Raw genomic sequence first — 27,570 nt, forward strand, 5'->3', positions numbered from 1 at the left:
CGCAGAGAAACAGCAGCAGACTCTGAACTCCTCTTCTTCAGATTCTTCAGAAGCAACGCACCCAGGTCCAGGGTGTGTTTGGTCAGGCGCCACCATTTGGTTTGAATCCAAAACTTGGCTTTGCATCCCCCTACTTTGGCCTTTGATGGCCAAATTCATGGCCACCAATTTGATGACCGAAATTGAGCTTGGCTACTACATGGCAATTTTAGGCGCAAACAAAACACGATAAAATCCCATAATTGCTACCAGGAAGAGCTACGGGTGCCTTCCTCTTTCGACATTCCTTGGCAAGAACTGAGGCCCAAATACATTAGTAATTCAGGCTGATAAGCAACCTCATGTTCATCAGGCGGCACAGGTCCCATCTTGCACGAACGCCTTGTCCCCAACTGTACAACAGGCAAGCGTTTTATACACAACGACCCTCCCAGGCCAGCGCGCGTCGCAATCTCGGTAGGCCTCAGCGAGGGCGACGTGCCGTGGTGGCCATGGTGTCCCTACTCTTCGCTCCAGGAAGACCAGGCTCTGGTCACGCCGCAGTGACATTATCTGACGACGACGACGACGCCGGCGCCCAGCGGCGACGCATCAGTCTCGCTGCGCCGCGGTGCGGGCCGGCGGCCGGACGGGCCAGAGCGGCAGCCTCCAGAACGGCCGCTTCCGCGGCTTGGGCAGCGTCCCGCTGGCGCCGGCGCCGGCTGCGGCGGCCTCCTTCTCCGAGCTCAGCATGTTCCACATCACCTGCACGTCCTGGTACCCGCAGGTCTGCACGTCCTGGTGAAGGTTCAGGATGCCACATTCTGCATTGATCGATCCCATTTGGGAAACAAGTGAAAAAAAAAGGAATCACTTCCTGCTCAAAAGTCAAAACTTCGGTTAAAGCGGGAAATTTAGGGGAGATAACAAAGATCAAATGATGAACCACAAGAATCGCAAAGGATTGCATAGGAGATTGGGTGGTCCAAGGTCCAGTTGTCCGCATGCGCCCCCAACGGGCGGTTGGAAGCACAAAAGATAGCCTGCCATGAATCTTGGCGCGCAGGGACCATCACCGATCGCTAAATGATTTGTTTGTTTCTTGTGGTGATCTCTCTCTCTCTCTCTCTCTCTCTCTCTCTCTCTCTCTCTCTCTCTCTCTCTCTCTCTCTCTCTCTCTCTCTCTCTCCTTGAATTTTACTAGTAATGCGCTTCGGGAAACCAGCAAGCCGTCCTCAACCTCTGTTCTACTGCGGTTTAACAGCGCTATCAGGGTGCCTACCTAGATCTGCCGACACTGCAAACAGTAGCGTGTTTCTCTTGAAAAAAAAAAGAAGAATCTTCACTTTAGCATGCAGGAATCGAAGGAAAGAGCTCAAACTTTCGATGGCATTGTGCAAATCTTAAAATGTGGCTGCTCGTAGCTGGCGTTTGTGCAAGAGATTCATGCCATGGAGTACTACTATCCAGTTGCTGCTCCTGCTCTAAGTTTTTGCTTTCAAATCAGTCGAGGAACACGATTGTGCTGAATTACTAAGCGGAGCGCGAGGAAGGAGTGCACGGTGGCTTACCGCCCTTGCGGACGCGCGCGCGGGCGGCGGCGACGGCGACGGCGACCCAGGCGCGGCGCACGGGCGCGACCACCCTGGCGCGCCACCACGCCATGACGCGCGTCCCGATCTGCTGCTGCCGCTGCCGGCGGCTGCTCGCGGGCTGCCGCGCGTCACCGCTGTCGCCGCCGCCGCCCGGCTCGGCGGGCCGCCGGGGCCGACCGCCCAGCCTCGCCGTGGTTGAGGCCAGCCGCTGCAGGCTCGCGAGGAGCCTGCCTCTGCCTCTCTGAGTCGATCACTCCCAAAGTACCCACCTTACCCCCCTTGCCAGCAGTGTGTTTTATATGGCTTGGTATGTGCGAGTTTCCTTAACCATTTGGCCTTTGGGATTTGGCACATTATCGTTGAGTGAATGACTTGACCTACTGCTCTTTTATACTACTGCTAGTAGAGCTTTCATATGAACCTTTCCAGAGGAATCTACGAGTTTTTTTTTACCATTTTTTTTCTTTTTCATGCTCGCACTTTCTTTTAGTTATTAAGGGAAAAAAGTTCCACCAATTTATTTATTTTACTAAGATCCTCTACGTATTGTGGCTGTTAGGGTTAGGATTACGGCTAGCATTCACGTGGTTGAGTCTGCAAAACCACGATACGGCACAAAAGCTTTTGCGTAGAATTGTTAGCAAAAGTGCGCTTATGCGTGCAAATCAAAGGTCAAAACCATGTGCAGACAAAAATAGAGTAGCGGATTCAAGCTCCATCAGTAAACTCCCTCTCCCTCGTGATTCAGCCCACAACAAAGCGGAGTAACAGCGATTGGAAGAGCCGGTTTACTTACGGTTTGAGCCTGCCTGTTGTTTTGATCTGGTTCGACACTTCCACTTATGATTTGGCAGTTGGGACGCATGATGTGTCTCTCGGTTGTTGGGAGGTCCGGGAGCTTTGGACGGGTGGACTGGCTCAGCTTCAGCTCAGCTCAGGCTGTACCGCGCGTGGGGGCATGCGACGAGCTTCACATGCTCCAGGATCCAGAATGATCCTGTAGAGATGCCGTCCCAAGTGGGGCACTGACAAGTGGGGTATTATTTTACTCGTTCCGGCACCGTCTTCCAATGGCCGTGGTCTGAAACGCCGAGCCCCCACGATGTTTCTGAGCATTCAGCATATCAGCCTTTCAGTTGCAGCAGCAGCGCCAAAGCTGCAAGGTGCGTGCCGTGCAGGCTGTAGAGTAGACGGATCACATGAGCGTGTACAGTCAGCGACTGGTTGTGCAAAGAACATGGAAACCGGATAAGATTCGGCAGCGACCCTGTGAAATTATGCTAATTTCACTTTTCAAAAAATTATGCTAATTTAGAATTCAATTATTGCGAGGGGAAATGGAAAAGAACATGCAAATGTACCTTAGTTTAGACTGCTGTGAACAGTTTGACTTCCATACAGTTCCTCCCAGAAAGAACTGTGTGTCTGGATCTGGTGCTGTTCATGCCCATTCCGGTGCTTACAGTTATGCAGTGTATAAGCGACGACCCCAAAGCACGTAAAGATCTGCAGAACACTATGCATGACAGACTTGGGGCCATCTATTATTGCCCTGCTGATTGGTACTGTTCAACTTAGCGATCTTTGATCTTTGCACTAGCCACTAGGTGATGATGTGATCTCCACTTTGCAGTCACAATGAACATACCTCTGCTCGAGGTGCTGTGGATTTGAAGTGACGATGACGACGCGGCTGCACTATGGGAACCACTGTTCCTCCGCTGTCCGCGTGGATGGCATGGAGGCACTGTCACCCTGGTGGACCAAGGAGCCCTGCACAAAAGAGCAATCATGTAATCTTGGCTACTGCCTCAAGGTGCAAGTGAATATCCTGTTCTCAATTCCATGGACCGGACCTCCCTTTCTCATGTGTCTAAAATGAGGGGTGTCGGAAGTCTCTTAGGGGGGGCAGTGTATCCTGTTGCTAATCCATGATGCGGCATCACAAACAAAAACAGTTCGGTAGGTGTCACATGCAGGATGTAGCACATTGCATATCTGTCTGGAGCAATGTTATGAATGCATATGGTTGTTAGCAACTTCTGCCACAACAAGGAGATAATGGAATGCACTTGGGAAGCTATGATGTCAAGAGGACCACGTAACATTGTAGACAAGGGAAATTATCACAAATGGCTTTCCGTTCAGCATGCAAACCCACAGGGATGTGAGGGAGAGGCAGGAACCACTTTGACCATGGATTCCAGCAGTTGGGTATTATGATGCATCTAGCCTACAAACATATAGAATTGGTTGGTGCTATTGGAATCCTTATGCACTCAATATCAAAACCAACTTGCACTCAATATCAAAACCAACTAGTGCACAATAATGGAACACTGATTCATATGTATCCTATGCCACAGTTGTACGATGAAAACATGCACTAAGTAAATCCCATTCATCATCCACATAAACTACATCAGAATTTGGACACCATTTATATCCGGTATTTCTGTAGAACAATTCCATTAAATGTTTATCTGGAATTCAGAAAATGACAATACCAAGAATTTCTACAGTACAAACATGTCATTCCCAACTAATAAATTAGTCCAGGAGACAAGCAGACAGGACCTAAACAAATGATTTCAACATGATTGAAAGGATGATAATAGGAACATCAGGTGAAGATAGCAAGTTTCTTTCAAGCTACATAATATTAATAATTGAGTGCACTTCATCATCCTGCTAAGATCAAACTGCTTGGTGCTGATGTAGATACCAATTTTAATGATTTATTCAATATACTTATAGCAGGAACAGAAAATAACATGACAACTCAGTAATCTTACCTGCCCATCATAATCACTGCTACAATACTTAGAAATCACTAAGCCAGATGGGCAGATAAGATAGATCCTTCAATTGTGAATGAATTGTTTTGAGATGATTGAAATTCTGGGGCAAGTCCACTGCAATAATAAACTTGCATAAGCACCCAGAGATTATATGACTTAACCTCCTCAGTCCTCACATCAACAGCCATATTGCTAATTGTAGGAGCAAAAACAATAGGCAAAACAATATGCCTCACCAGGATTTGAGGTACACCGACACTCTCGTAAGTCATAACAAAGGGAAAAGAAATGCATGATGCCATATTGTAGGAAGGCTGCACAAAAGTTTTGCACGAGCAAGTGGGTATCTGAGTTCAAGTTACTCTCTAAAGGGGTAACTCACCAAGCATGAGGGATGCCAAATGCATAATCATCATCTAATGTCACTACAGCTGGTTTCTCAAAATATTCCATTCTTGTATTGAGCTGTGTTATTGTAAATCTTTACCTACAGTGACAGTACTGCTAGGAACAATAATCTGCTGAGAAAGTTAAGGCACCAACTGATAATAAACCATCTGAGTTTTGATGTTTGACCTTTGATATGTCCAAAACTATATAGATTAGCACAATCTATATTACTAGTTCAGTTGTTCAAAATACCTCTAATAATATGACTCACTAAAATTTTACTAATAGATGTTAATACGAAGTAACAAAATTATTGGCTACAAAAACCATTTTGGCAACCTTGTAAAGTCAGAAACATCAAATAAAACATAACAGAGAGAATACCTAATGAACTTTGGACCGGTTTCACCAAAGTAGGGTGAAAACAAAATATTACAATTTCACGGAAGACCAATTAAGGAAACAATTTTTTGTGGCCCAGAGGCCCATGGGCTGAATGGGTCACATCTTTGGAAATGGGATGTACCCTGTTGATTCACAAGGAAACTAAAGCAATGTCTAATAACTACAAAAAATTATCCAGAAGTGAACACTACCAAAACAACTGAGAAAGTTTAAGGCTAATTGACAAATGACTACTTTTGCAATGTGTATAAATAATTTAAGAACAGGCACAGGAACTTAGTCACCAATTTGGAACATAACTCCAGTTGAATGGAAGAAGTACCTGAGCTGAGTATATTGACATGCAGTTCGTTCCTAGTCCTGCAAACAGCAATTTAAACACTTACAAAATTGCAGTCCTGCAAGAAAGAAATGTAAGAAAATCAAAATTTTCAGTTAGTGACACTCAGATACCTAGCAGGAGTTTGGAACTACTATATATAAAGAGCACTTACCTCTGGAAACAAAAAGAAATATATCTTCTATCATGTATTGAAACGGAGTCCATGAACCATTCAGTAAAATAAAAGCAATGTATGATGCACTGGGCACAACCTGCAATACTGAATGAGCTACAATCTGCAAGAGGCATTGTTTGAGTACTTCTTTTTCTCATTCCACATCAACAAATTGAGTACAGTCAATATCTTGAAGAGTAATCTTGCCGAGAAGAAGATCACTCGCATGCATAGAGCACAAGGGGAGGTATTTCTTGTTCAGGCTCTCATGAATGGCACTTAGTCCATGGACCCACTTATTCTCATTCAATGGATCAATATTAAGGCGATTTTGCAGCAAACGTATTCTGTATAGCACAGTGTCTGAGTTTGCACAAAAATGCGCCAGGCATGGATATGACATGTCATCGACTGCCAGTCTCACCAATATCATTGTCAGGGCACCATCCACAGGCTTTGGGTCAGATAAATTCTTATCACCCATCATTTTGATCTCCTGTTCCGTTGGAAAGTGAACTTCTGCCACTCCATCATCATTTTCTACTTTTAAATCCTTTGTGAAATGGCTAATTGCTTGCCTCTTAGTGCACTCATGCTTTTCTGCTAATGTCAAGAAGCAGGAGAACCTCAAGTGGTAACTGACAACAGTCTTGACCATCTTGAAGTTCCGGCAACAGCAGAAAAAATCTAGCCACCTTCTTCCCACACCGGCATACCATTTAATGATGTCTGCATCATCCAAACAGAGAAGTAGCTTGATTGGTCGTGGTCGGCCCATGGAGTTTGTGAATCCAGCTAGCTTTACTGCCTTCCTTACAAGCTCTATGGGCACATTAGCCCTCATCTTCAACTCTGTCAAGTCCTCAACAGTCCTCTTCTCGTACTCTTTCTCTTCTTCCTCCTCTGCTAGCCTCTCCTCTTCTTCTGCCATTTCATGGCCCTTCTTAGGCATTAAAAACCTGTCAAGTGTCTCCTGGAATTTGTCATATGAATCCACCAGAGCAGGCGGCAATTGATCTCTCACCCTAGTCAGTGACAAGAAGTCACCTGATCTAAGCAGTCGGTGCCAATACTGGCAATGCTCCTGTGACTTGAAGTATTCAGCCACTGTCCCCTCTGCCCAATCCTTGAACACTTGCCGCACCTCATTCTCAATCTGAAAATCAAATTGAAACTCCTCACCCCGCCTCACCCTCTTGAACAAGTGGTTCAGTATCTTCAAGCCGAGCTTCTTCCGCCGTGTCTCTCGTGCATTTTTCAGCTCCTGCGCCTTTTCTGCCTTCATCTTCAGATACTTCTTCCTTGCCCTCTTCGCTTTCTCTGACATGGGAGGGTGCAAGACTGATGGTGGCACAGCTTGGAATTCTATCCCGAGGAACTCAATCTTCTCTGACACAGCACTATGGACTGAGCTGCCCAACCTGTCCACCTTCAACTCCAGATTCCTCTCCAACACAGAAATGATCCTGTCCCTGATCTCAATTGTGAGCATCTTCGACCCAGACGTCACAACCAGAATATCATCGAGATACCGAACTGCGTAGACTCTTAGAGGTGTATGCAGAACGCTGTCATCCTTCATTTTAGGATTCTTTTTGTGCACTTCCTCCCGGACGGCCATCAACTCTCTATCCACGGGATCCAAGAATATGTTCACCAGCGTGGCCGTGAGCTCCGACTCCTGTGGCAGCCCGCGTCCGAGCTCGCAGCCGCCGAGCTCAAACGCGACCGCATCAGACACGAACAGCTCGTTCAGGTACTCCAGGAAACCGGGGTCATCGACCTTACCGGAGATGGCGTCGAGCAGGCGGCGCACGTGGCGGGGGCCGAAGCGCTGGCGCGGGATGGCGACGCGGAAGAACCAGGACGCGCTGGGGATGGACCTGAGGTATCGGATGGCGGCGTGGCGGCCGCGGTAGGCGAAGGTGGCCGCGCGCGGCGCGAACACGGCGTCGAGGGCGGACGCGGCGCAGCGCATGGCGAGGCGCAGCGGGAGCGTGGGGAGTGCGAGCGGCTGGCCCTTGAGGCGGGAAGGGAGGAGGAGGCGGAGGTGGGATGAGGGGGAGGAGAATGCGGCGGCGGCCGCGGCGAAGGTGGTGGGTAGGGGTTGGGGCGGGGTGGGGAGGGAGGGGTGCGCGCGGCGGCTGAGGTGGAGCGCGGAGGCGAGGAGGACGGAGGGATGCGAGAGGAGCGCGAGGAGGGAGTGGAAGCGGTGGGTGGAGGCGGAGTAGTGCCCGCGCCGGAGGAGGAGCTCGAGGTCTGCGGGCGAGAGCGGCGGCGCGGCGGGTGGAGTGGTGGCGGTGGGAGTGGGTGCGGGCGCGGGGGCGGGGACGGTGGAGACAGCGCTGGATGCGAGGCGGATAAGGCGGTGGAGCGCGCGGGCATGGGCGAGGCGGTGGAGCATGAGCCGCGTGGAGGTGGAGGCGGTGTGGGTCGGCTGCGGCGGCCGGGCGGCAGCAAAGGAGAGGTTTCGGTCGCCGATCGTGGCGCCGCTGCGCCGAGGACTCGAGGGAGAGCGAGAGTGGGAGAGCCGGAGAGGGAAGGAGGGGCTGTGGCGCGCGATGGTGGGCCGATCACAGGCCGACTTGGGTGCGCTGGGCCGCCGAGACGCTCGTGACCCGACTCTCTTGTTTCCGGCCTGTCCGATATATTTTTCGGCTTCACAAATGAATATATTTTCAACTTAAGAAATCCTCTACTGGAGAATGTATTATACCACAATTACTGCTCCTTCCGTTCCAAATTATATGTCGCTTAAAAATTTTAACTATATATTTTTTCCTATGCACCTAGATATACACATATTAACAAACATTGTATATCTAGATTTAAGAAAATGACCTATAGTTTGAAAAAAAAATAACCACGACTACAAGATTAAGCGCGTGGCCATACAAGAAATACAAAAAAAGGAGATTTAAACTCTCTATTTTGCAACTTGATTAATGCTAGCAGCTTAGTTTTAGCTAGTGTTGATTTATTGTAAGAGAAAAATATTTTTGACTGATGCTGATTTAGTGTGAGAGAAAAACACTACTACTTAGCTAGCTGACAAGCCAGCTAATCAGAGCCATATCAATTCCAAATGAACCAATTTTGCGTCAACTCAAGTGAAATGCAGAACCAAAGCTTGAGTCATAGTCGTGAAAACCTGACGAGAAATTCCGTGACCTAGCTGAAGCTTGGTGGGCATCCGCAACGAAGACCCATCCGATGGGTCTGTTCGGCTCTTCCAGAACAGTTAAGTGAGAGTTCGCTGGCATTTGCTTTTATTTGCTAGGGGCAGCAGCTCAGTTTTGAGTCTGCCAACTATTCTTGCACAAACGGTGTCACAAAAAAAAAAACAACTCTTGCACAAACGCTACAACCATAGCATTTCTGGTCGAACCACAGAAAGTGCATCTCATGCGAGACAACATATATATCTAGAAAAATTTACAAGCGATGATCTGTTACGGAAACAAACTGCAAGTACAAAACAACAGCGGGGAATAATATTTTACAAACTCTTTTGTACAACATATTCTCTGTTGCCTAAATTACATCATATATATCCCTTATTATATTGGGACTCGTACCATTTTTTTAGAAAAAAATAGAACAAATATGAGGCTTCACTGGGAAAAGAAGGCTTGCAAGCTCACAAACAAACCTGTGAGGTAGGAAAGAATTGGAGTGACCGATCGCCAATGCAGCGATCCAGCACAAGTCATGGCACATGAAAATTGTCAGCGAAGAACACGATTCGGGAGCATGAGCAGCTAAAAACTCACTGGCCTTGCCCCTCCAAAACCTACCTAGGGCCCCTTGACCCTAGTCGGCTACACTTTCGACAACTCATACTGCTGCTGCAGTGACCGCGGGACATCTCAAAGTGCATGTGGCTGAAAAAAATCGGTTTTACCTTTGAAAACCAGTCACGTCGTTGTGCTTTGACCAAGCAATGAAACCACGGGCTGTTCGACGGTAGCAGATTTCAGAACAGCTGAAGAGCAATCTTGAGCCTATTTTGCTTCCACTTCGGTAGCTTCGCAAATGCCTCCTTTGTCATTCCAAACCTTTCTCTGAACTCTGTTGACGACAGATATGTCTGCAATGTGCCAGTATTATTAGTGTCAGGGTTTGAGATGGTTAGGCAAGTATCATAAGGACATCAGGATTTACCTCTCGCCTGGTTACATCAATGTCTGTGGCAGGATTGGTGGAAGATGTCCTCAAGCGGTCATATGGGTATACAAGAAGCCCTTCTTCACCCTCTGCCTGACTCTCCTTTACATCTTCCTGTACTGTTGGAGTTGCAGCTGGGTTATCGTTTGTAGGGTTAATTTCCTTGGCATTCGTCTCTGGTTTAGGTTTGCTTGCTTCAGTTTGGGGCTTGTTTGCTTCAGGGTTCGCTTGATACCAAAAGAAAATAGAATGTAAGAGGAATGCTTGAAATGTAAAATATCCTTTCTAAGGATGCTAGCATACCTTTAATTGACTTGGGTATTAGAGTTGCCTTAGGGCGCTCCAAAGAAGCCGAAATCGCAGCGATTGAAGCAGTCCTTGGAGGTGGCTTTGAAGAATCAGGGGATACCGACTTCGGAAGTTGTTTTCTAACAACTGGTGGAGGAGTTGACAGGTTTCGGGCATTTGGGTTCTCAAAGTTAGCAGCCAATGCGTTGAAAGCAGGTGACCTTCCTCTGACTCTAACACGATCAGGACTGAATGACATACTTCTGGAACGCTGAGATTTATCAGGTACACTGGATCTTCCAGTGTGTGCTGATGTTGTTGGCCGTCTTTTTGGCTTCTATAAATTTTAACCAAGAATTAGCATCATTCTAGGAAAAACAGCACTAGGAAACTGTAATTAAACACAGTATGAATGCATGCGTACCAGCTTACGTCCAACTTGCTACCTTGTATGTTCATAAAAATGCTAAACTTTAATATCTCACTAGGGATAGCTTGTGTTTCATTATCGTGAGTTCAACAAGTAAATAACTAGCCAAAAGTAAGCCATCATAATGCATCTGTTGTTTCACAAGGTTATGCAGTAGATACCAATCCATGACCATTCTGCAGACTGATGTGCCAACACACGATGCTATCATAACTCCAAACAGATACACAAATAACTATTGTGTTTCATAATGTTTCTTTTCCTTTTTGCTTTATGCTGCTGCTTTTTTTTTTTTGACCTACTTTAGACTGGACATTTTGATCCAGTCAGGCATACCTATGGTCCCAACTGTCTAATAAGATAACTATCAATACTGGATACAGAAATCTTACATCTGCTCTTGGCTTCACTCCATCCTTGACAATAGATAGCCTCCTTTCAAATGAGTTACCATGCATCTGAAACAGTTCATAAGGTAAAAAGATGAGTTCAGCACGTGATATTTCAAAAACACCAAAGGCACTGTAATCCAAAAGATAAAGGCTTACTGCTGATTTTGCAAAATCCCAAGTGAAGAACCTGGTGAAATATTGGGGTTCACTTCCTTCAGTGATGACATAAAGTGGTGTTTCCCGTGATACATTCTCCATTAGAATGTCAAGTTCTAGAAATTTCTGCCACAAAGTATTATTTTGCAATCAGCTTTAAATTTTGAAAACTAAATTCACCTTCTCATTATTGCATTCTACAAAGAAAATATAAATAGCATGCATACCTCTCCAATGTTCAAAGCTTGTGCTCGAATTTTTGTGTCCACACGTTGTCCAACCCATACAAACACACATGAACGACAGTCCAAAATAAATATGTCCTCCGTCATCAAATCATCTTGAGTGAAGTTAAATATTTCTCTAACCTACAGAATTAGTTCACCAGCATTAATCCCTCATTACACTACTGCCATTATAACAATACATAAACTTCAGCACTACTCACCTTAAGCACCCCTTCTCACCCCAAGCATGACCGCAGAAAAAATGATCAAAAAGAGGAAATGCAGATAAGTAAGGTACAAAATAAATTATAATAATGAATAAATGCAATAAGGAGCTTTCGAAATTATCTTACCCTTTGAAAATGTACAAGCAAATAAATGTGGGTCACTTTCTTGATCTCTCACAATCTTCTGGCTGGAGTACTCTGACTTGACTCCTAGTAACTTCCAAAACTGATCATATTCAGATCCTTCTTTGAGCAATCTGGACTGTAGATTTGGCTGCATATAATGTAGTGGATGAGCAGAATGGAAATGGTCAGTGTTCTTGTAGTTTATTTGACACAGCAGCGCAATCAGAAAAGAAACATGTTTTAGTAAAGTATAAACATACAGTTATGTTAGTGTATATGTGAGCCCATATATAGAGGCTCATCTAGAGGCACATGTATAGGAAATATATATCCAACCCTTCTAGGGTTTGGAGGAATAGAGACAATTATTCTCTCCATCATAGTATCATTAGCCTAGAGTTAGGTCTCCTCTCTCCCTCTCCTCCCTCCTACCCAGCCCCCCTCCTCTCTCCTCCTTCTCTCCCCTCCCCTCCTCCTCCCCTGCTCCGGCCATGTGGCCCGCCGCCGCTTGGATCGCCGCTAGGTCCTCTGTTCCGGCCATGCGGCCCGGATCCGCCGCTTGGCCTCGATTCACCGCCGCCGGGACCCCTGCTCCGGCCGTGTGGCCCGGATCCGCCACCGCTAGGGCCTCTGCCACGGCCGCCGCTGCCCTGGCGGTCCTCGCGCCCCTGCCCGGCCCTGCTGCCGCCGCCGATGCCGCTGCTGGCGGTGCGGGCGCAGGAGCCGCAGGAGCAGGGGCCGCGGACGCAGAGGCCGCGGGGGGCGCGCCGCCGCCTGGGCCCCCGCCTCAGGCGCCGCCCGGGCCGCTGCCGCAGTTGTCTGTGCTGCCCGCGCCGCCCCAACCGCCGCCACGTGGGCCACTGGCGCCAGCCGCCGCCGCCGGCACGAGGGCCGCGGGCGCGGGCGCAGGGGACGCTGCCGCCGCCGCCGCCCATCGCGCCGCTGTCGCGGCCGGCAAGCAGCCCGCCGCTCTTCCTGAGGCTTCTCCCGTGTGGCCTGGGCCCGGGATGCCGCCCGAGGATGCGCCGCTCGCCACCGCCGCACTCCATGGGCAGCAGGCCGCGGCCCTCCTCGCCGCCAAGTCGGAGGCCGCGGCGGCCCAGGAGCGGGTCCGCGTGGCCGCCCTCGCTTGGGAGCGCGAGCGCGCCACGGCCGACGCTCTCGCTCGCCGGGTCGCTGAGGCGGAGCACTACATCCTCCTCCCCGGCCCGCGGCCCGCAGTCCCCTTCGTCGAGCACGCCGCCTCCTCTTCCCACCAGGCCCCACCCTCTGGATCTGGACCCCGGCACGACCCGACCGACTTCATGGTCGCCCAGCTCCACCTTCAGACCGCCGGCGTCCAGAACATCAGGGCCCTGGTCACCGTCCTCCTCGACCCCACGTCCTCCTCCTACGGACGCTGGCGGGACCAGGTCCTCCTCGCCCTCCGCCGCTATGCCCTCGACGACCACGTCCTCCTCGACACGTCGATCGAGGCGCGGGATGTGGTGTGGCTGCGCCTCGACAGCGTCGCCATGTCCTGGATCTTTGGGACCATCTCCCTAGATCTTCAGGACCTCGACAGGACCCACAGCGGCACCGCTCGACAGGCCTGGGTGGCGCTCGAGAGGCCGTTCCTCGGCAACGCCGAGTTCCGCGCTCTCCAGCTCGACGCCAACTTCCGCACCTTCGAGCAGGGGGACCTCTCCGTCGGTGAGTTCTGCCGGCGGATGAAGGGCATGGCTGATACTCTTCACGACCTCGGGTGTCCGGTGTCTGATCGGGTTTTGGTGCTCAATGTCGTGCGCGGCCTGAGCAGCACCTATGACCACCTATGACCACCTGAAGACATGGATCACCCGCCAGCAGCCCTTCCCCTCCTTCCTGCAGGTCCGGGACGACCTCGCCCTTGAGGAGATCAGTAGGGGTCTCGCGCCCGGATCGTCCTCGTCCACCCCCACCGCGCTCGTTGCTGCTCCACCGGCTTCCTCCACCGCTCATGCAAACTCCCTCCTTGGTGCTGCTCCCGGGCAGGCCGGAAGTGTGGGGGGCCGTGGACGTCGTCGGGGGGGGGGGGGGGGGGGGGACGGGGTGGTGGTGGTACTGGTGGCCCTGCTTCTGGGGGTACCGGTACCGGTGGGGGCCGTCAGGGCGCGACGCCTCCGGCTCCTGCCACTGCCTCTGGAAATACGCCCTGGCCATCCTTCAGCAACCCATGGTCAAAGCGCATCTCGATGTGGCCCTTCCAGGGTCCGGGGGGGGAGGGGGGGCCTCGTCCTCAGCTCCAGCCGGCGGCCATGTTCACCGGTGCTGCTCCCCTCTTCGCGCCGTCCTGGACCCCGCCCGCTCAGTCCAGCCAGCAGCCGACCTGGCCTGGGGGGTGGGACCGGACCGCTCTGGCACAGTCCTTCAGCACCATGGGGCTGACGCCGCCGGTCAGCACCGAGTGGATCGCCGACTCGGGTGCCTCCTTCCACACCACACTAGATGCCGGTATCCTCTCTTCTATCCGACCCACACACTCCTCTTGTCCTTCGTCCATCATGGTTGGTGATGGGTCTTGCCTTCCTGTCACCGCCGTGGGTTCTGCTCCTGGTTCTTTTCGTCTTCTCAATGTCCTTATTGCTCCTCAGATGGTTCACAATCTTCTTTCCATTCGCCAGTTTACTGCTGACAATTTTTGTTCCATTGAATTTGACTCTTCTGGTCTTACTGTGAAGGATTAGGCTTCCCGGCGTCCGCTCCTCCGATGTGACAGCTCGGGACCCCTTTACACTCTCCGTCTTCCTGCTTCCGCTGCTCCGCCTTCGACTTCTTCTTCGTCTGTTGCTTTTGCCGTGACGCCGTCTTCCACCACCTGGCACCGCTGGCTTGGTCACCCCGGGCGCGACGTTTTGGCTCAGCTGAGTCGTAGTACCGATGTTCTATGTACTATGGCTCCTGCTGAGCACCTCTGTCATGCGTGCCGGTTAGGTCGTCATGTTAGACTTCCTTTTTCTTCTTCTTCTTCGCATGCTGCACATGCCTTTGATCTTGTTCATTGTGACCTGTGGACATCTCCTGTACTCAACATGTCTGGCTATAAATACTATCTGGTGGTGGTTGATGATTTTTCTCATTACTCTTTAACTTTTCCTTTGCACGCCAAGTCTGAGACCTTCCCCACCCTCCTCCACTTCTTTGTCTAGGTGTCCACTCAGTTCGGCCTCACCATTAAGGCCGTCCAGTGCGACAACGAGCGTGAGTTCGATAACTCCACCTCTCGTTTCTTCTTCCTCTCTCGGGGTGTTCAGCTTCGTATGTCTTGTCCGTATACCTCTCCTCAAAACGGCAAGGCTGAGTGGATGATTCGCACGACGAACGACGTCGTGCACACCCTTCTGATCCAGGCCTCTCTGCCCCCGCGCTTCTGGGCTGAGAGCCTCCACACCGCCACCTATTTGCTTAACCGTCTTCCGTCCACTGCTTCTCCTGCTCCCACTCCACACCACGCTCTTTTCGGTACCCCTCCTCGCTACGACCACCTTCGGGTCTTCAGGTGTGCATGTTACCCTAACACCTCCGCCACCGCTTCTCACAAGCTGGTGCCCCGCTCGACTCGTTGTGTTCCTTGGGTACTCCCCTGACCACAAGGGGTACCGATGCTTTGACCTCACCTCTCGCCGCGTCCTGATCTCCCAACACGTCGTGTTTGACGAGTCGGATTTCCCCTACTCCACCTCCTCCACACCTTCTCCTGACCCCGAGCTGGATTCACTGTTTCCGACTGACCCGGTGGTTCAGCCACCATTACATGTCTGTCCTTTCCCTGCAGGTTCTCCCGGTGCACCGGCACCGCTTCCGGTGATCCCTGCTGCGCCGAGCACGGTCCCGGTGCCCGCGGTCGCACCACGCGCGGCCCCCGGACCTCCGGTCGTGCCGCGCGCGGACCCGGTCTCCTGCTGCGCCACGCGCGGCCCCGGTGCCTCTCCCTGCACCTGCGCGGTACGCTTAGCCGGTGCAGGTTTACCAGCGTCGTTCGGCGCCAGCACCGGCGCCGCCGCGGTAGCTCAGCCGGTGCAGGTGTACCGGCGTCGTTCGGCACCGACACCGGCGCCGCCTCCGGCTCCGGAGGCTCCTGCGACGCCTACACCAGAGCCGTCGCCGCCGCCGCCTCGCTCTCGAGTCGAGCCGGCGGTGTACCACCAGCCAGTCGTCCATCGAGATCCTCGACATATCCATCCCATGGTGACTCGGCGGATGGCGTCTCAGGCTGCGACTCTCTCCGCCACTGAGGGAGAGCCGCGGGTCTCTCCGGTACCCTCCTCTGTCCGCGACGCATTGGCGGATCCTCAATAGCGTCGCGCGATAGAAAAGGAGTACGCGGCTCTTCTTGCTAACCAGACGTGGGACCTCGTGCCGCGTCCGTCTGGTGGCAATGTGGTCACAGGCAAGTGGATCTGGACGCATAAGCGTCGGGCTGACGGCTCACTGGAGCGCTATAAGGCTCGTTGGGTTCTCCGGGGTTTCACCCAGCGGCCTGGTGTCGACTATGATGAGACCTTCAGTCCAGTGGTGAAGCCTGCTACTGTGCGCACGGTCCTCTCGCTTGCGCTCTCTCGCTCTTGGCCTATGCACCAGCTCGATGTGAAGAATGTGTTTCTTCATGGCACGCTGTCAGAGACAGTCTACTGCTCTCAGCCAGCGGGATTTGTGGACTCCAGTCGTCCGGACATGGTCTGCCGGCTCAACAAGTCTCTCTATGATCTGAAGCAGGCTCCTCGGGCTTGGTATTCTCGGTTCGCCACGTTCTTACTGACTTTGGGATTCACCGAGGTCAAGGCTGACACTTCTCTGTTCATCTACTGCCGTGGGGATGATAATGCCTACCTGCTGCTCTATGTTGATGATATTGTGCTCACAGCCTCCAGTCAGCAGTTGCTTGAGCGCGTCATTTATTCTCTGCAGCAGGAGTTTGCTATGAAGGATCTTGGTCAGCTCCACCACTTCTTGGGCGTCACTGTTGAGCCTCGCCCGTCTGGCCTTCTCCTTCACCAGCGGCAGTACGCGCTCGATATTCTGGAGCGGGCTGGGATGACTGATTGCAAGCCCTGCTCTACTCCTGTCGACACTCAGGCGAAGCTGTCTGCTGATCTGGGTGCTCCTGTGGCTGATCTTACTGCCTACCGGAGTTTGGCCGGTGCCTTGCAGTACCTTACCTTCACCAGGCCGGACCTCACCTACGTTGTTCAGCAGGTCTGTCTCCATATGCATGATCCCCGGGAGTCACACCTTGCTGCCCTGAAGCGTCTCCTCCGCTACGTCCGTGGCACTGTGGATCTCGGCCTGGTGCTTCACCGCTCGTCCTCTGCTGAGCTGGTGGTCTACACCGACGCTGACTAGGCTGGCTGCCCGGACACTCGCCGCTCCACTTCCGGTTACGCCGTCTTCCTAGGCGGCAACCTGGTCTCCTGGTCGTCCAAGCGGCAGCCGGTTATCTCCCGCTCCAGTGCCGAGGCGGAGTACCGGGCTGTCGCTAACGGCGCGGCGGAGGCATCCTGGCTCCGACAGCTCTTGACGGAGCTCCACAGCCCGCTCGCCAAGAGCACGCTCGTCTACTGCGACAACGTCAGCACCGTGTATCTCTCCACCAACCCCGTTCAACATCAGCGGACGAAGCATGTGGAGATCGACTTGCACTTCGTGCGCGACAGGGTCGCCATCGGCGATGTTCGGGTACTCCATGTACCGACCATCTCCCAGTTTGCCGACATCTTCACTAAGGGACTACCCTCCTCGACATTCTCGGAGTTTCGCTCCAGCCTCAACGTAGCAGGTGACTAGTGGCTGCGGGGGGGGGGGGGGGGGGTGTTTGCCCTTTGTACTTTCTTCTTGTCCAGTCTTGAACACCGCTGCGACGGTAGTTCAGACTGCGGGGGGTGTTGGCTTTCTTGTTGTCCAATGTTTCTTGTTGTCCAGTCTTGAATACCGCTGCGCCGGTAGTTCAGACTGCGGGGGGGTGTTGGTGTATATGTGAGCCCATATATAGAGGCCCATCTAGAGACCCATGTATAGGAAATATATATCCCACCCTTCTAGGGTTTGGAGGAATAGAGACAATTATTCTCTCCATCAAGTTACACAAAAGCAATCAGTACGCTAATGTGCAAGTTGTAAAGATATGATCACTTGATCAGGTGTGTTTGTATCAGACAGCTAGAGAAGTGTTGAACTCATGATTTACTGCAATGCAATGATTATGTTCGCTTCTCTACCATGTGACATCTGTCCCACATGGTATCATTCGATGATAGTCAGATACATTTGATAGGAAACAGATGTAGGACAAGCAATCAATTAACCAGGATGTTTAAACTATATTATAGGATGATGTGCAAATAAATCAGAAGATAACATCAGTTCATTTATGCAGCATATTATTACAAAATCATAATAGATGGTTGTAGTGACTAGACAGTAATCATAAATACAATAAGCAGCAATCCATATAACTCTTTTGAGAGAAACTTTAGATGGTTGTAGTAACTATTTGGCCATCTACCCACAATCCATAAGTTGCCATCAAGCAAGAAATAATAGGAAAACAAATACCACTAAGGCCTAAACTATCATGTGGATAATGAGTTGATCAGAGTGTCGTGGCAACATAGCAGAATGTGCACTTGAATGGTCAACCACGTCCACATGTAATAATCACAGAAAAACATTCCACATACCTTGATCACATCTAGCTGCCTCTCAGCAAGCTCTTGGTCCATTGAGGAGCTAAGATTACCGATCCATGTAAATACTGTATCCCCATCGTGTAGTATGTAACAATAAGAAGAGTTCAGCGATGATGCTGCCTGGTAATAAGAACCATATCATTATCATAACTTTTGCCATGTAGTAGAAACAAAGTCCATTAAGGTAACATGGCCATAACACAACCATAATGCCTTGTCTGGAAAAGATTAACAAAAAAAAAGTACCGTATCAACTTGAATAGCTTGCATATTCTCTGGCCCTGAACCCTGAACTCGGAAAAGAGCAACCCCACTTTCTGAGTAGGTATCATCTTCAATGCCCTTTTCTGAGATAAATTTCTTATACCCAGTACTCGTACCACCCTGTATCAATGGGAAAATGTAAACTACTACGCAACAATCATATTGCCAGTTTGCCCTTGTAAGAATAAAGAATTTGCAGAAGCTTATGTACATGAATTTGGCTAAACACCAACCTTGTATATAACCAAGTTCTGAAATATTGGGAAAAATTCAATGGGTTCCTTTCCTTCATAAACACGAACCTGTGATAACCAAAGAAAATGAGTTGGCATAGTTAACCAAGCTTTACAAAAATCTTCTAAGTCAAAACTGGAAGAATATTAACCAGAACAGCCTGGAATTTTAAAGACTCGATCATCTTATCAGCAAGTGAAGTGGCTGCACTCCTTTCCTCCTATTTGTATATGGTAAAAGAACCACATGGTTAAGATACTACTATCCAACTTGATAGCATTTAACAAAAAAAAAACAAAAGTGTGTACAAGTACAACAAATGGAAAATGCATAAAACAGCTACCTGGACACTCTTCTTTCCAAACCAGGTACCAATAAGACATTCATCTCCATTCTCACCAGGGTAGGTGTATTGAAAGATATAGCAGTCTCCACTGTAGAATTTGCATTGCTCAGAGAACGAAAGGAAAGTCTTTTCACTACCATTGACACGCCAAACCTGAAAGATATAGGCTACTTCAGATATCAATTTATGGAGGAGAATCTGAAGTGAATAAGTGCGTAAATGGTAAGAGCAAACTTTTGGAATAAGAATTAATATGGAGTTACAAGTCAAAATGGACACCGCCCCCTCCCTCAACACACACAACCCTTGTGCCTTCTTAAACTCATAGTGATGCCACGACTGTACACATGCATGAATCTATTATATTATGGCAATTTCTTACTTGGCCGACCAAAACACAAGTGATGAAGTGATCCTTAAGAACAGTGAATAAATTGAAAAAAAAACTTTTTCCAATATTCTGCAAAAATATGATAATTTGGCAGTGTTGAAAATAATGTTATAATCGCATTGTTACTGCAACTAAACTCTTCCAGGTAGATTTGTGCTCTAACTAACAGTCTTATTCCAGGATATGGATTTTATTATCACAAGAGCTCAATAAATGATAAACCAAAAGCAATAACTGAATGTGATCTGGTAGCAAAATCTTTTGTGAGAAATGATGTTCACTGACCTGTAAATTGCCAGTGCAATCAATCTGAGGTTGAGGTTCTTGCTTTACAGGAGCAGCTTTTGCTGGACTCTTAAAATTAAATCCTTGTCGCTTAAGAAGAGCTACAGAAGGAAATTTAGTTATGAAAAAAATCAGTAATGGCAATTAAAATGAAAAACAAATGCAAACCAGATGCTAACCTGCAACTTTTCCTCTGCTTTCATCCGACACAACTGCATCAGCTTTCTTAGGCCATTTATCGAACTTTGATCGGAATATAACGGTCTCAAAACCTTCCATGAGGCGAATAATATGAGATCTTGACCGGTTTCCTTCACGTAGTAATTCCTGCAGAAATAAGAATGTGATTTCTCTATACATAGAGAAAGAAAAACATACAACAATTAATGAGGCTAAATGAAAAAGGAAGAAAAACTGGAATGCCAGTGTGCCTATCTCAGAAGATGATTTTTAACTAATATGGGGCTTAGTAATCTGCAACAAGAATATGGTAAACGTGATAAAAACCCATGTTGGTCATGAACTAGCTGACAACCAAACTTGAACTGGTTAAAAGGCCTTCTCTTGCAAATAAACTTTAACTTACCTCACAGATGGCAATACTGCAACAGAGTCAAAATACTTGCAATAGGAACTCATATTATACATGTGGGTGAGCCCGAATTCTTTTTATAGGTAATTTTAAATTTGATGCCTAGCTTTTCATGCTGAACCACATTGGCTGCAACACTTCTTAGTAAAATATCTGGTTAGGAGCCACATTGGTAGTGGGTCTTAACTTTACTGCATCTGTGGTTCACCTCGCATAGAGCCTCTTTCTCCTACATTTGCCTAAATTGCGAACTTTATGATGGCTGTTTCGCAAAAAGGGGTGGTAACAGATCATGACCCTAGTGTTCTCTTCACAATCCAACTTGGCCCTTATATATTTGTAGCTCAAAATTGTATAAGATAAGAGTCCGGCGCTTTTAGGGCCCGGCCCTTAGATTATCTAGGCTAAAATTTGAGGCCCTTTACCACCACTAGAATCACAATAGGTCCAGACAACATCAAATCAAGATAGCAGAAGCAAGACAGTGTTACCTCAGCAGCAGAGCCTGCTCGTTTCCTCTCTTCAAGAGTTGTTTCTCTACCCATCCAGGCATAAATTTCAGAACCACAGTCAAGCAGGTAACATTTTGTTGAATCTAGTAGCTCTCTTGTCAGAATTTCAGAATCAATAGGTGCTGTTTGGCCTTTATTGACACTTTCAATACATGAGTACAAATAGAAAAAAATCAGCAACACTATAACATAACCATGAAAAGTAGAATTCCTTCAAAAAGAATTAAGATTAGCTATGCATTGCCATCTATGATATATTACCAAAGCAATTTTGAAGTGGAAGCAGAATCTTTCCCGTTAAGTTCAGAAAATGGCTTTCTTGGCAAAGGAGCAAATCCACCAAAGAGAGCCCAGAATTCACCAGCATCAGCGTCTGCCATCAATTTTCCATCCTCTGTTTGAAAGAGTCAATTATAACCCAGGAGTATTAGACCTTGACCATTTAAGTACGTTTAAACCAATTTGGCAAAAAGTTAACTTACCAACTGCTGCTACTTCGCATTTACCATCATGGTTCGTATCTTTAAGATATTGCACAACTTCGAGGGCTTTAGCCCTCTCCTGAATACTTGAATTTGATCCATTAAATTGGAATATCTTAGATTTTGTATCCAAAATAAATATGTCATCATGGTTGAGTGATGATCGTGCAAAAGGAACCTGTTCGAGGCACAAAAAAAAGGGGAATGTCATATCTGTGTTAAGAAGCTATGACTGTACAGTGTACAAGCACAAATTGACAGATCAATATACAAACAAAAAGTTTTCACCTCTTTAACATGAACTGTATGCTTTCCTCTGCAGACAAATAATCGTGTTTGATGCTCCCGTTCATTTACTTCAGTATGCCTGAAACCAGATGCAACCCCACCTTCCTCTGGTATAATACAAGGTTTAAAATACGAAAGAAATTTTTCAGTCTCATTTCCCTGCACTTCACGGTATTGGACAGCGCGTCCACCAAGAGCTGCATCCAGTTCGACAGTCTTGATTGCAGCTGTACCAGCCTCATCCTATTCATTAATTACAGTGCAATTTGTAAATCTTCTTGTTCATTAGATACACTGCCAGCAAATGAAATGACCTTATAATGTGAACGCAAACCTGACTGGTGTTTTTACCAAGCCAATAATGGATATCGTGCCGAAAAGAACCATTTTTAAGGGCAGTTGTCTGTTCAAAGAACCAAATAACTGTTAATAAACCACAGTGGGGGTCTCCCCCGCTGTACAGTTTTCAAAAAAAAACTGTTAATAACAATAAGGACTTCACCCCTGACAAACAATCTAAGCATATAACTGTAGTCTGAGCACCGCGCAATATAAACACAATATCATTGTTTTTATGTAGCATAAACAATATACTGAAATGATCAGCTACGTAGTAGGTATACCAAGCAAGCTCTCTTTCTTCTCGTGGAATTCTCATCTTCCAATCAATAAGTAGAAAGTAACTAATCCCTTCCAGTATCAAGGATGAACGATGCATGATTTGATAAACATGTGAACAGGGAAATCAAGATCTAATGATCTTTGGAGTTAAGATGTAAGCAACATAAACAATTGTACTACTGACATGCAGCTGAGAACATATTTCCCCATAGAACTAAACACAGGAATTGGCACATTTACAACATGAGCAAAGCTGATTACCTTCAGTATTACATATGAATCACCAGTGAAAAACTTCCCATGTGATTCCTTGGGGACAGGAACAACCTGTAACTTTTCAATCCGCCATATTTCCAATCCACTGATCGTTGTAAAGGATAATAATGCACAAAGTAACAAATAGGATTGAACGCAAGTACTGCAACACCATGCTAACCTAATCTCTCCACTTATTCTCACCAAGGTTTCCCATGGATTCACAGCTCATGAAATATAATTGGTGGTTGACCTCCAAGTATTCTAAGAATATTCTACTGAATACAATACTATATATAATGTAATGACTAGTGAGAGAAATGATGACACATGAATTCTTGCAATGAAACAACATAAAGGTATAAGCGTAGATAATGTGTCCAGTAGCAAAATAGAAACTGAAGGATACTCTTTTTGACCCGCTGCTTGAAAAACAGGATCCACCTCCTTCATCGAAACAGCCATAGTACCCCTAGACTTTGTTGGGCTAGTCTTTGGTGGTTTTTGCTTCACAAGAGAAGAAAAGGTGTGCTGAAACAGAAAATAAAAAGATGAACGGTTATCCCATTTGCAATAATGCAAGCTTTCAAACTCAAAGCAAGCCCGCATAAAACCATTCTTAAACAAGAACATCAATAAAGAGATGTGTTTTTCAGTTTTTGAACAACACTGCATACAGAAGTTTCCTATTCAAAAAACCCATTGATAGAAACACAATACCATATGGTTACAGTGTCTAGCAATTCCAAGGCCCCTGGCCAACTTACTTCTGTATAGTGATTGCTTGCAGCTCAAACAACACACACACACACACACACACACAACGTCCACAAACTAAGGAGTTGGCATGACATAGAGCAAGCTAACATCCTGATCACAACTGGGTTCAATCAAATACAGTATTAGCTGAGCTTCAGCCATGTACCAGGAATTGCTTGTATCGAACTATGATGCAGAAAGTACCAAGCATAAGAGTTGCAATGACCAGCTAAATCACTAAATTCCAGACAAAGTGCCACATCATCTGCAGATTCAAACTCCTGTACCCAGAGAATAAACAAGAGCTTGACGCATTTCCAGGATGTTATGAAACTGCTCGAATAAGTTCCCACCTTTCATTCGCCGCGGTAACAGCTTATCAGCGCATTAATAAAAGGCTGAAAGGCAAACCCAAGAAATGTGCTGCTTTTTGTGTGACTCCAGGCCAAAATCCGATTGAGTAGACCTGACATCCTAGGATCCAACAAAACATCCACATCCAGCTCACTAAATCCAAAGCAGCAATGGACTTGCATGACTCGCAGTGCTCAAACACACGAAACCAATATCGCTTCCAAAACAATCCAACTAAGCAGCCAAATCCGACGACTTCCGGAGCACAACTCAGCATCGAGATCAGCACGGAGCCATCGAGTGGCATAAATCGGACCAAATTCCGTCCACCCAGATCCACGTCACGCCCGAAAAGAAAAGGCAAAAATCACTGCTCTCACAAGACTAGTCTCAAAAACAACAGCTCATAACAATGACACCGATCCAGCTTCTGATCCAAATCGCCAAGATGGGCATTCTCATGCCAAATGCCAAACGGCCAGATCCCAATCCGCCACCAAAAAGATCAACCTAGCAAAAATTCTCCACCACATCGAGCTAAAAACCCATTCATCCAGAACCCACTAACCCAGTCCGCCCCACAGGAAATCCCAAAAACTCAGCGAATTCCCGCAGCCCAGATCCGAGGCACGCGCACCCAAGCCGGCCAACCACAGACCCCCGCGTACCTTGATCGCTGACCCCGGCGCGGCCATGGTCCCGACCTCAGATCGCCAGAAGCCGAAGCCCCGATAAGCGGACCAACTTAACCACCCCCGACGCGGGCACCATTAAACAAATCCCCCGCCCCTCCCTCCCCCCATCATTCCCTAAAAATTTTTGCCGAAATGGAGGATTTGGTCGCCACGCACCTGGGCCGGGGGGGGGGGGGGGGGGGGCGGTGGCGGCGTCGAATCGTGGGGAAGACTAGCTAGCCAGCGGGTTGCTGTCGCTGCTGCCGTTAGCGCGCGCCCGGGCGGGCGTTATGGGGCCGCGAAAGCCAGGCGAAGCCTCCGGATTAACTAATCCCGTCAGTCATCACCCGGCTAAACGGCGCCGAGGGCGAGGTTGGGGTGGGGAGGCGAATGATTGGGGGCGGGCCGCGGCGTGGCGGGTGGCGTGCTCGCCACTATGGCGGAGGCGGAGGACGACGACGAGGAGGGAGGACAGGACAGAACAGAACAGAGACAGAGGAGGTGGGGGAGGAGTCTGGGAGGAGTTTGCGCTATTTATATTTTTGTCCTTCTTTAGTTGTAAAGTTTAAAATTTCAAAAAAAAAATTCCAACACATGCACCTGCTGACTTAAATTTAGACGAAATAAAAAATGCATTTTACAGTTTGTCTGTAAATCGCGAGATGAATCTAATAAACCTAATTAGACCGTAATTAGACGCTAAATTATTACAGTAAATAACCTCTAATGATGGATTAATTAGTCTCATTAGATTCGTCTCGCGATTTACAAGTTCTGTAATTTATTTTATAACTAATCTATATTTAGTATTTTATATATAAAAAATGTCTTTTTAAAAACTTTACACGAGACAACTAAGCGCATGGACGGAGTTCTTCTCCGCGCCGTTATTCTGTCGCGGCGAGCTGGGGAAACGGGCCGTGTACGGCGTAGAGGACGACATGGTACAGCTAGATCTGCATAATTTGGGAGGGAAAGAGAGAGAGAAAAGGGAATAAAAGTGAGAGGCTCAAAGGTTGTTGAAATTGATAGGGGCCGAGGGTAATGGTTCGTCAAAGTTTGAAGGTTCCAGAGGCTTTGCTGGATATAATGAATAAACGAGGAAATGAGAGGTGTTGTCGCTTTCGACGAAATGAGATTGTGTAAAAAGGCTTGAATTGAATTGCATGCCACATTAGAATTTTTGGGTAAGAATGGTTCAAATCATGTGTTGTCGTACCACAGTATGTTTTCGCGAGTAGAGATGAAATGTGGCGCGCAAAATGATTTGAATTAATCTGGCAGTTGGCGTAGCGGTTATGAAAAAAATACAAATTTACGAGAAAGCTTCGATTATATCTCTACTAGAAAAAAACTATAAATAAAGAAAAATTAAGGTTGAATTGAATTACATGCCACATTTGAATTTTTGGGTAAGAATGGTTCAAACCATGTGTTGTCATACCACAGTATGTTTTCACGAGTAGAGATGAGATGTGGCGTGCAAAATTATTTGAATTAATCTAACAGTTAGTGTAGCTATTATGAAAAAATACAAATTTATGAGAAAGCTTTAGTTATATTTCTACTTTTAGAAAAAAACTATAAATAAAGAAAAAATAAGATATGCACGTGCACCGCCACCGCATTGCAACCGGAGCTTGAAAAGCAACAACACTTAAATTGCATTTTCCCCTCAACCATCTTGCTAGGTGACTTTCAACTTGGAAATCAGCTTTGCATTTTCCCCTCAACCATCTTGCTAGGTGACTTTCAACTTCGAAATCAGCCCAGCGCAAAACACACAACACTACAATTGGTCATTCCATCCTTAGAAGAATACATTATGTTTTTCGGGTGCATATGAAATATGACGCAAGGAATGGTTTGAATCACTTTGATCATTAGAGCAGGGTTAATAACCCCGCGCCGCTTGCCAGCTGCATGCGAGGCTTTGCGCCCGCCTCTGCGCCTGTAGTAAGCTGCATGCTGGCGTACGAATCTTTCCAGGCCCACCATCAGAGACCAAAGCGCCCACTCCAGCCGGCTGCAAGTTAAACGTCTGTTTTCTTCTCTTTTTTCTCCTCTCTCTCTCCTCCATATAGGATTCAACTAGCTTGCAGCCCACTATAATATACGAGGAAGGTTCCGTTAGTATTCCTCTTCTAAAAACAAACTAAAAACAAAGGAAAAATGAAAATATACAGGTGCACCTCGTCGAGTCCCTGATTCAAGAACTAAAAATAATTTACAAATTGCATCTCTACAATTCTACCTCCATGCTGAAAAATGGTTTCCAGCTTCCAATTTAACCAAGCATGAACACATGCCACTAGCCGTTCCATTCAAGGAGGAACACAAACGGGGAAAGGTTTTACTCGCCACGCCAGCTGGGCCTGCCTGCCTACGCGCACAGATGTCCTTACCAAAAGTACACTGAGGAAGGAAGCCAATGACAAGAGGCTTTCGAACCACTTTTGGCGCCCCCCTTCCGCTGAGCTGTTTCGCGGCTTGGAGCCACCCATCCGTCCATCTCCATCTACTCCAACAGAGAGAGAAAATGTGATCGCGCCGAAAGGTGACGCGAGGGCTGGGCAGGGTTTGAAATTTCGGCGAAATTTCGTCGAAATTCGGCGAAAAATTTCGTTTTCGCTAGTTACCAGGAAAAAAAATTTCAGTATTTTTCGGAAAATTTCGTTTGAAAATTCAAAATTCAAAAAAAATCGGCCGAAATTCGCCGAAATTTACCGAAATTTCGTTTCCGCTAAACACCGGGATTTGCAACGAAAACGAAATAGTTAACCCTGGGCTGGGACGGTCGACGTACCATCCGTGGAGGCCGGCCACCGCCCGCCGCCCCGGCGCCCACCGGCACCCCGGCAACTCGAAAAACAACTCCCAGAGGCGAGAGGGAGGAGAGCAGAGAGCGACGGGGCGACGCGATGGGGACGCGACGGATGCGAGAGCGCGGACAAAGTCCAACTCCCGGTGCCGCCCCCCGGTCGTACGCCCGCGGCCGCGGCGCCACCCTGGCGGCACGGCGCGGGGGCCGCGCTGGGGCCGGGCGTACCCGGGCGTGAGTCACTAGAAAAATTTGGGACACTAGCAAAATAGGGGCTCTGCACGATCGCACGCCTTTGGGCCCGGTCC

General features: G+C 48.1%; 3 protein-coding genes across 12 annotated transcripts; all 3 read right to left on the reverse strand.

Annotated features, from left to right (window-relative positions):
• Positions 1 to 222: 222 nt before the first annotated feature.
• LOC120671483 lies at positions 223 to 1,824 on the reverse strand. Its single transcript, XM_039951825.1, has 2 exons — positions 1,551 to 1,824; positions 223 to 803 (listed from the first exon to the last, which is right to left on the reverse strand). Exons 1-2 carry the CDS (start codon positions 1,642 to 1,644, stop codon positions 592 to 594), a joined length of 306 nt encoding a protein of 101 aa, XP_039807759.1. The 5' UTR covers positions 1,645 to 1,824; the 3' UTR covers positions 223 to 591.
• Positions 1,825 to 2,162: 338 nt separating this feature from the next.
• LOC120671482 (nuclear intron maturase 3, mitochondrial-like) lies at positions 2,163 to 8,180 on the reverse strand. Of its 10 annotated transcripts, XM_039951823.1 has the most exons (6): positions 5,665 to 8,180; positions 5,493 to 5,568; positions 4,370 to 4,489; positions 3,223 to 3,347; positions 2,936 to 3,126; positions 2,163 to 2,841 (listed from the first exon to the last, which is right to left on the reverse strand). In XM_039951823.1, the coding sequence occupies exon 1, from the start codon at positions 8,069 to 8,071 to the stop codon at positions 5,822 to 5,824; it is 2,250 nt and encodes a 749-aa protein (XP_039807757.1). In that variant the 5' UTR covers positions 8,072 to 8,180; the 3' UTR covers positions 2,163 to 2,841; positions 2,936 to 3,126; positions 3,223 to 3,347; positions 4,370 to 4,489; positions 5,493 to 5,568; positions 5,665 to 5,821. The 10 variants fall into 10 exon arrangements, with proteins under 10 accessions (XP_039807757.1, XP_039807751.1, XP_039807750.1 ...); XM_039951817.1 differs by lacking the exon at positions 4,370 to 4,489; XM_039951816.1 differs by having other exon boundaries at positions 2,936 to 3,347.
• An 879-nt stretch (positions 8,181 to 9,059) lies between these two features.
• LOC120671484 (villin-3) lies at positions 9,060 to 24,586 on the reverse strand. Its single transcript, XM_039951826.1, has 23 exons — positions 24,436 to 24,586; positions 23,064 to 23,185; positions 22,661 to 22,760; positions 22,113 to 22,181; positions 21,779 to 22,021; positions 21,491 to 21,668; positions 21,270 to 21,402; positions 20,988 to 21,150; positions 20,084 to 20,231; positions 19,905 to 20,005; positions 19,226 to 19,381; positions 19,034 to 19,102; positions 18,882 to 18,950; positions 18,631 to 18,768; positions 18,376 to 18,504; positions 11,681 to 11,828; positions 11,549 to 11,559; positions 11,328 to 11,468; positions 11,101 to 11,226; positions 10,945 to 11,010; positions 10,138 to 10,459; positions 9,832 to 10,061; positions 9,060 to 9,757 (listed from the first exon to the last, which is right to left on the reverse strand). The coding sequence occupies exons 1-23, from the start codon at positions 24,460 to 24,462 to the stop codon at positions 9,644 to 9,646; spliced, it is 3,003 nt and encodes a 1,000-aa protein (XP_039807760.1). The 5' UTR covers positions 24,463 to 24,586; the 3' UTR covers positions 9,060 to 9,643.
• Positions 24,587 to 27,570: the final 2,984 nt, after the last annotated feature.

This window comes from Panicum virgatum, chromosome 4N (assembly GCF_016808335.1).
Source record: "Panicum virgatum strain AP13 chromosome 4N, P.virgatum_v5, whole genome shotgun sequence".
NCBI lineage: Eukaryota > Viridiplantae > Streptophyta > Magnoliopsida > Poales > Poaceae > Panicum > Panicum virgatum.

Bases quoted from the DNA above. Each gene is read 5' to 3' on its own strand.
- LOC120671484 (XM_039951826.1), bottom strand. From the start codon at position 24,462: ATGGCCGCGCCGGGGTCAGCGATCAAG. The intron at 20,006-20,083 runs GTTAGCATCTGG...TTCCTTCTGTAG, and splicing joins AAGCAGAGGAAAAGTTGCAG to CTCTTCTTAAGCGACAAGGA. The intron at 11,829-18,375 runs GTATGTGGAATG...CATTATATGCAG, and splicing joins GGCAGCTAGATGTGATCAAG to CCAAATCTACAGTCCAGATT.
- LOC120671483 (XM_039951825.1), bottom strand. From the start codon at position 1,644: ATGGCGTGGTGGCGCGCCAGGGTGGTCGCGCCCGTGCGCCGCGCCTGG. The intron at 804-1,550 runs GTAAGCCACCGT...CGATCAATGCAG, and splicing joins CGCGCGCGTCCGCAAGGGCG to AATGTGGCATCCTGAACCTT.
- LOC120671482 (XM_039951824.1), bottom strand. From the start codon at position 8,071: ATGCTCCACCGCCTCGCCCATGCCCGCGCGCTCCACCGCCTTATCCGC.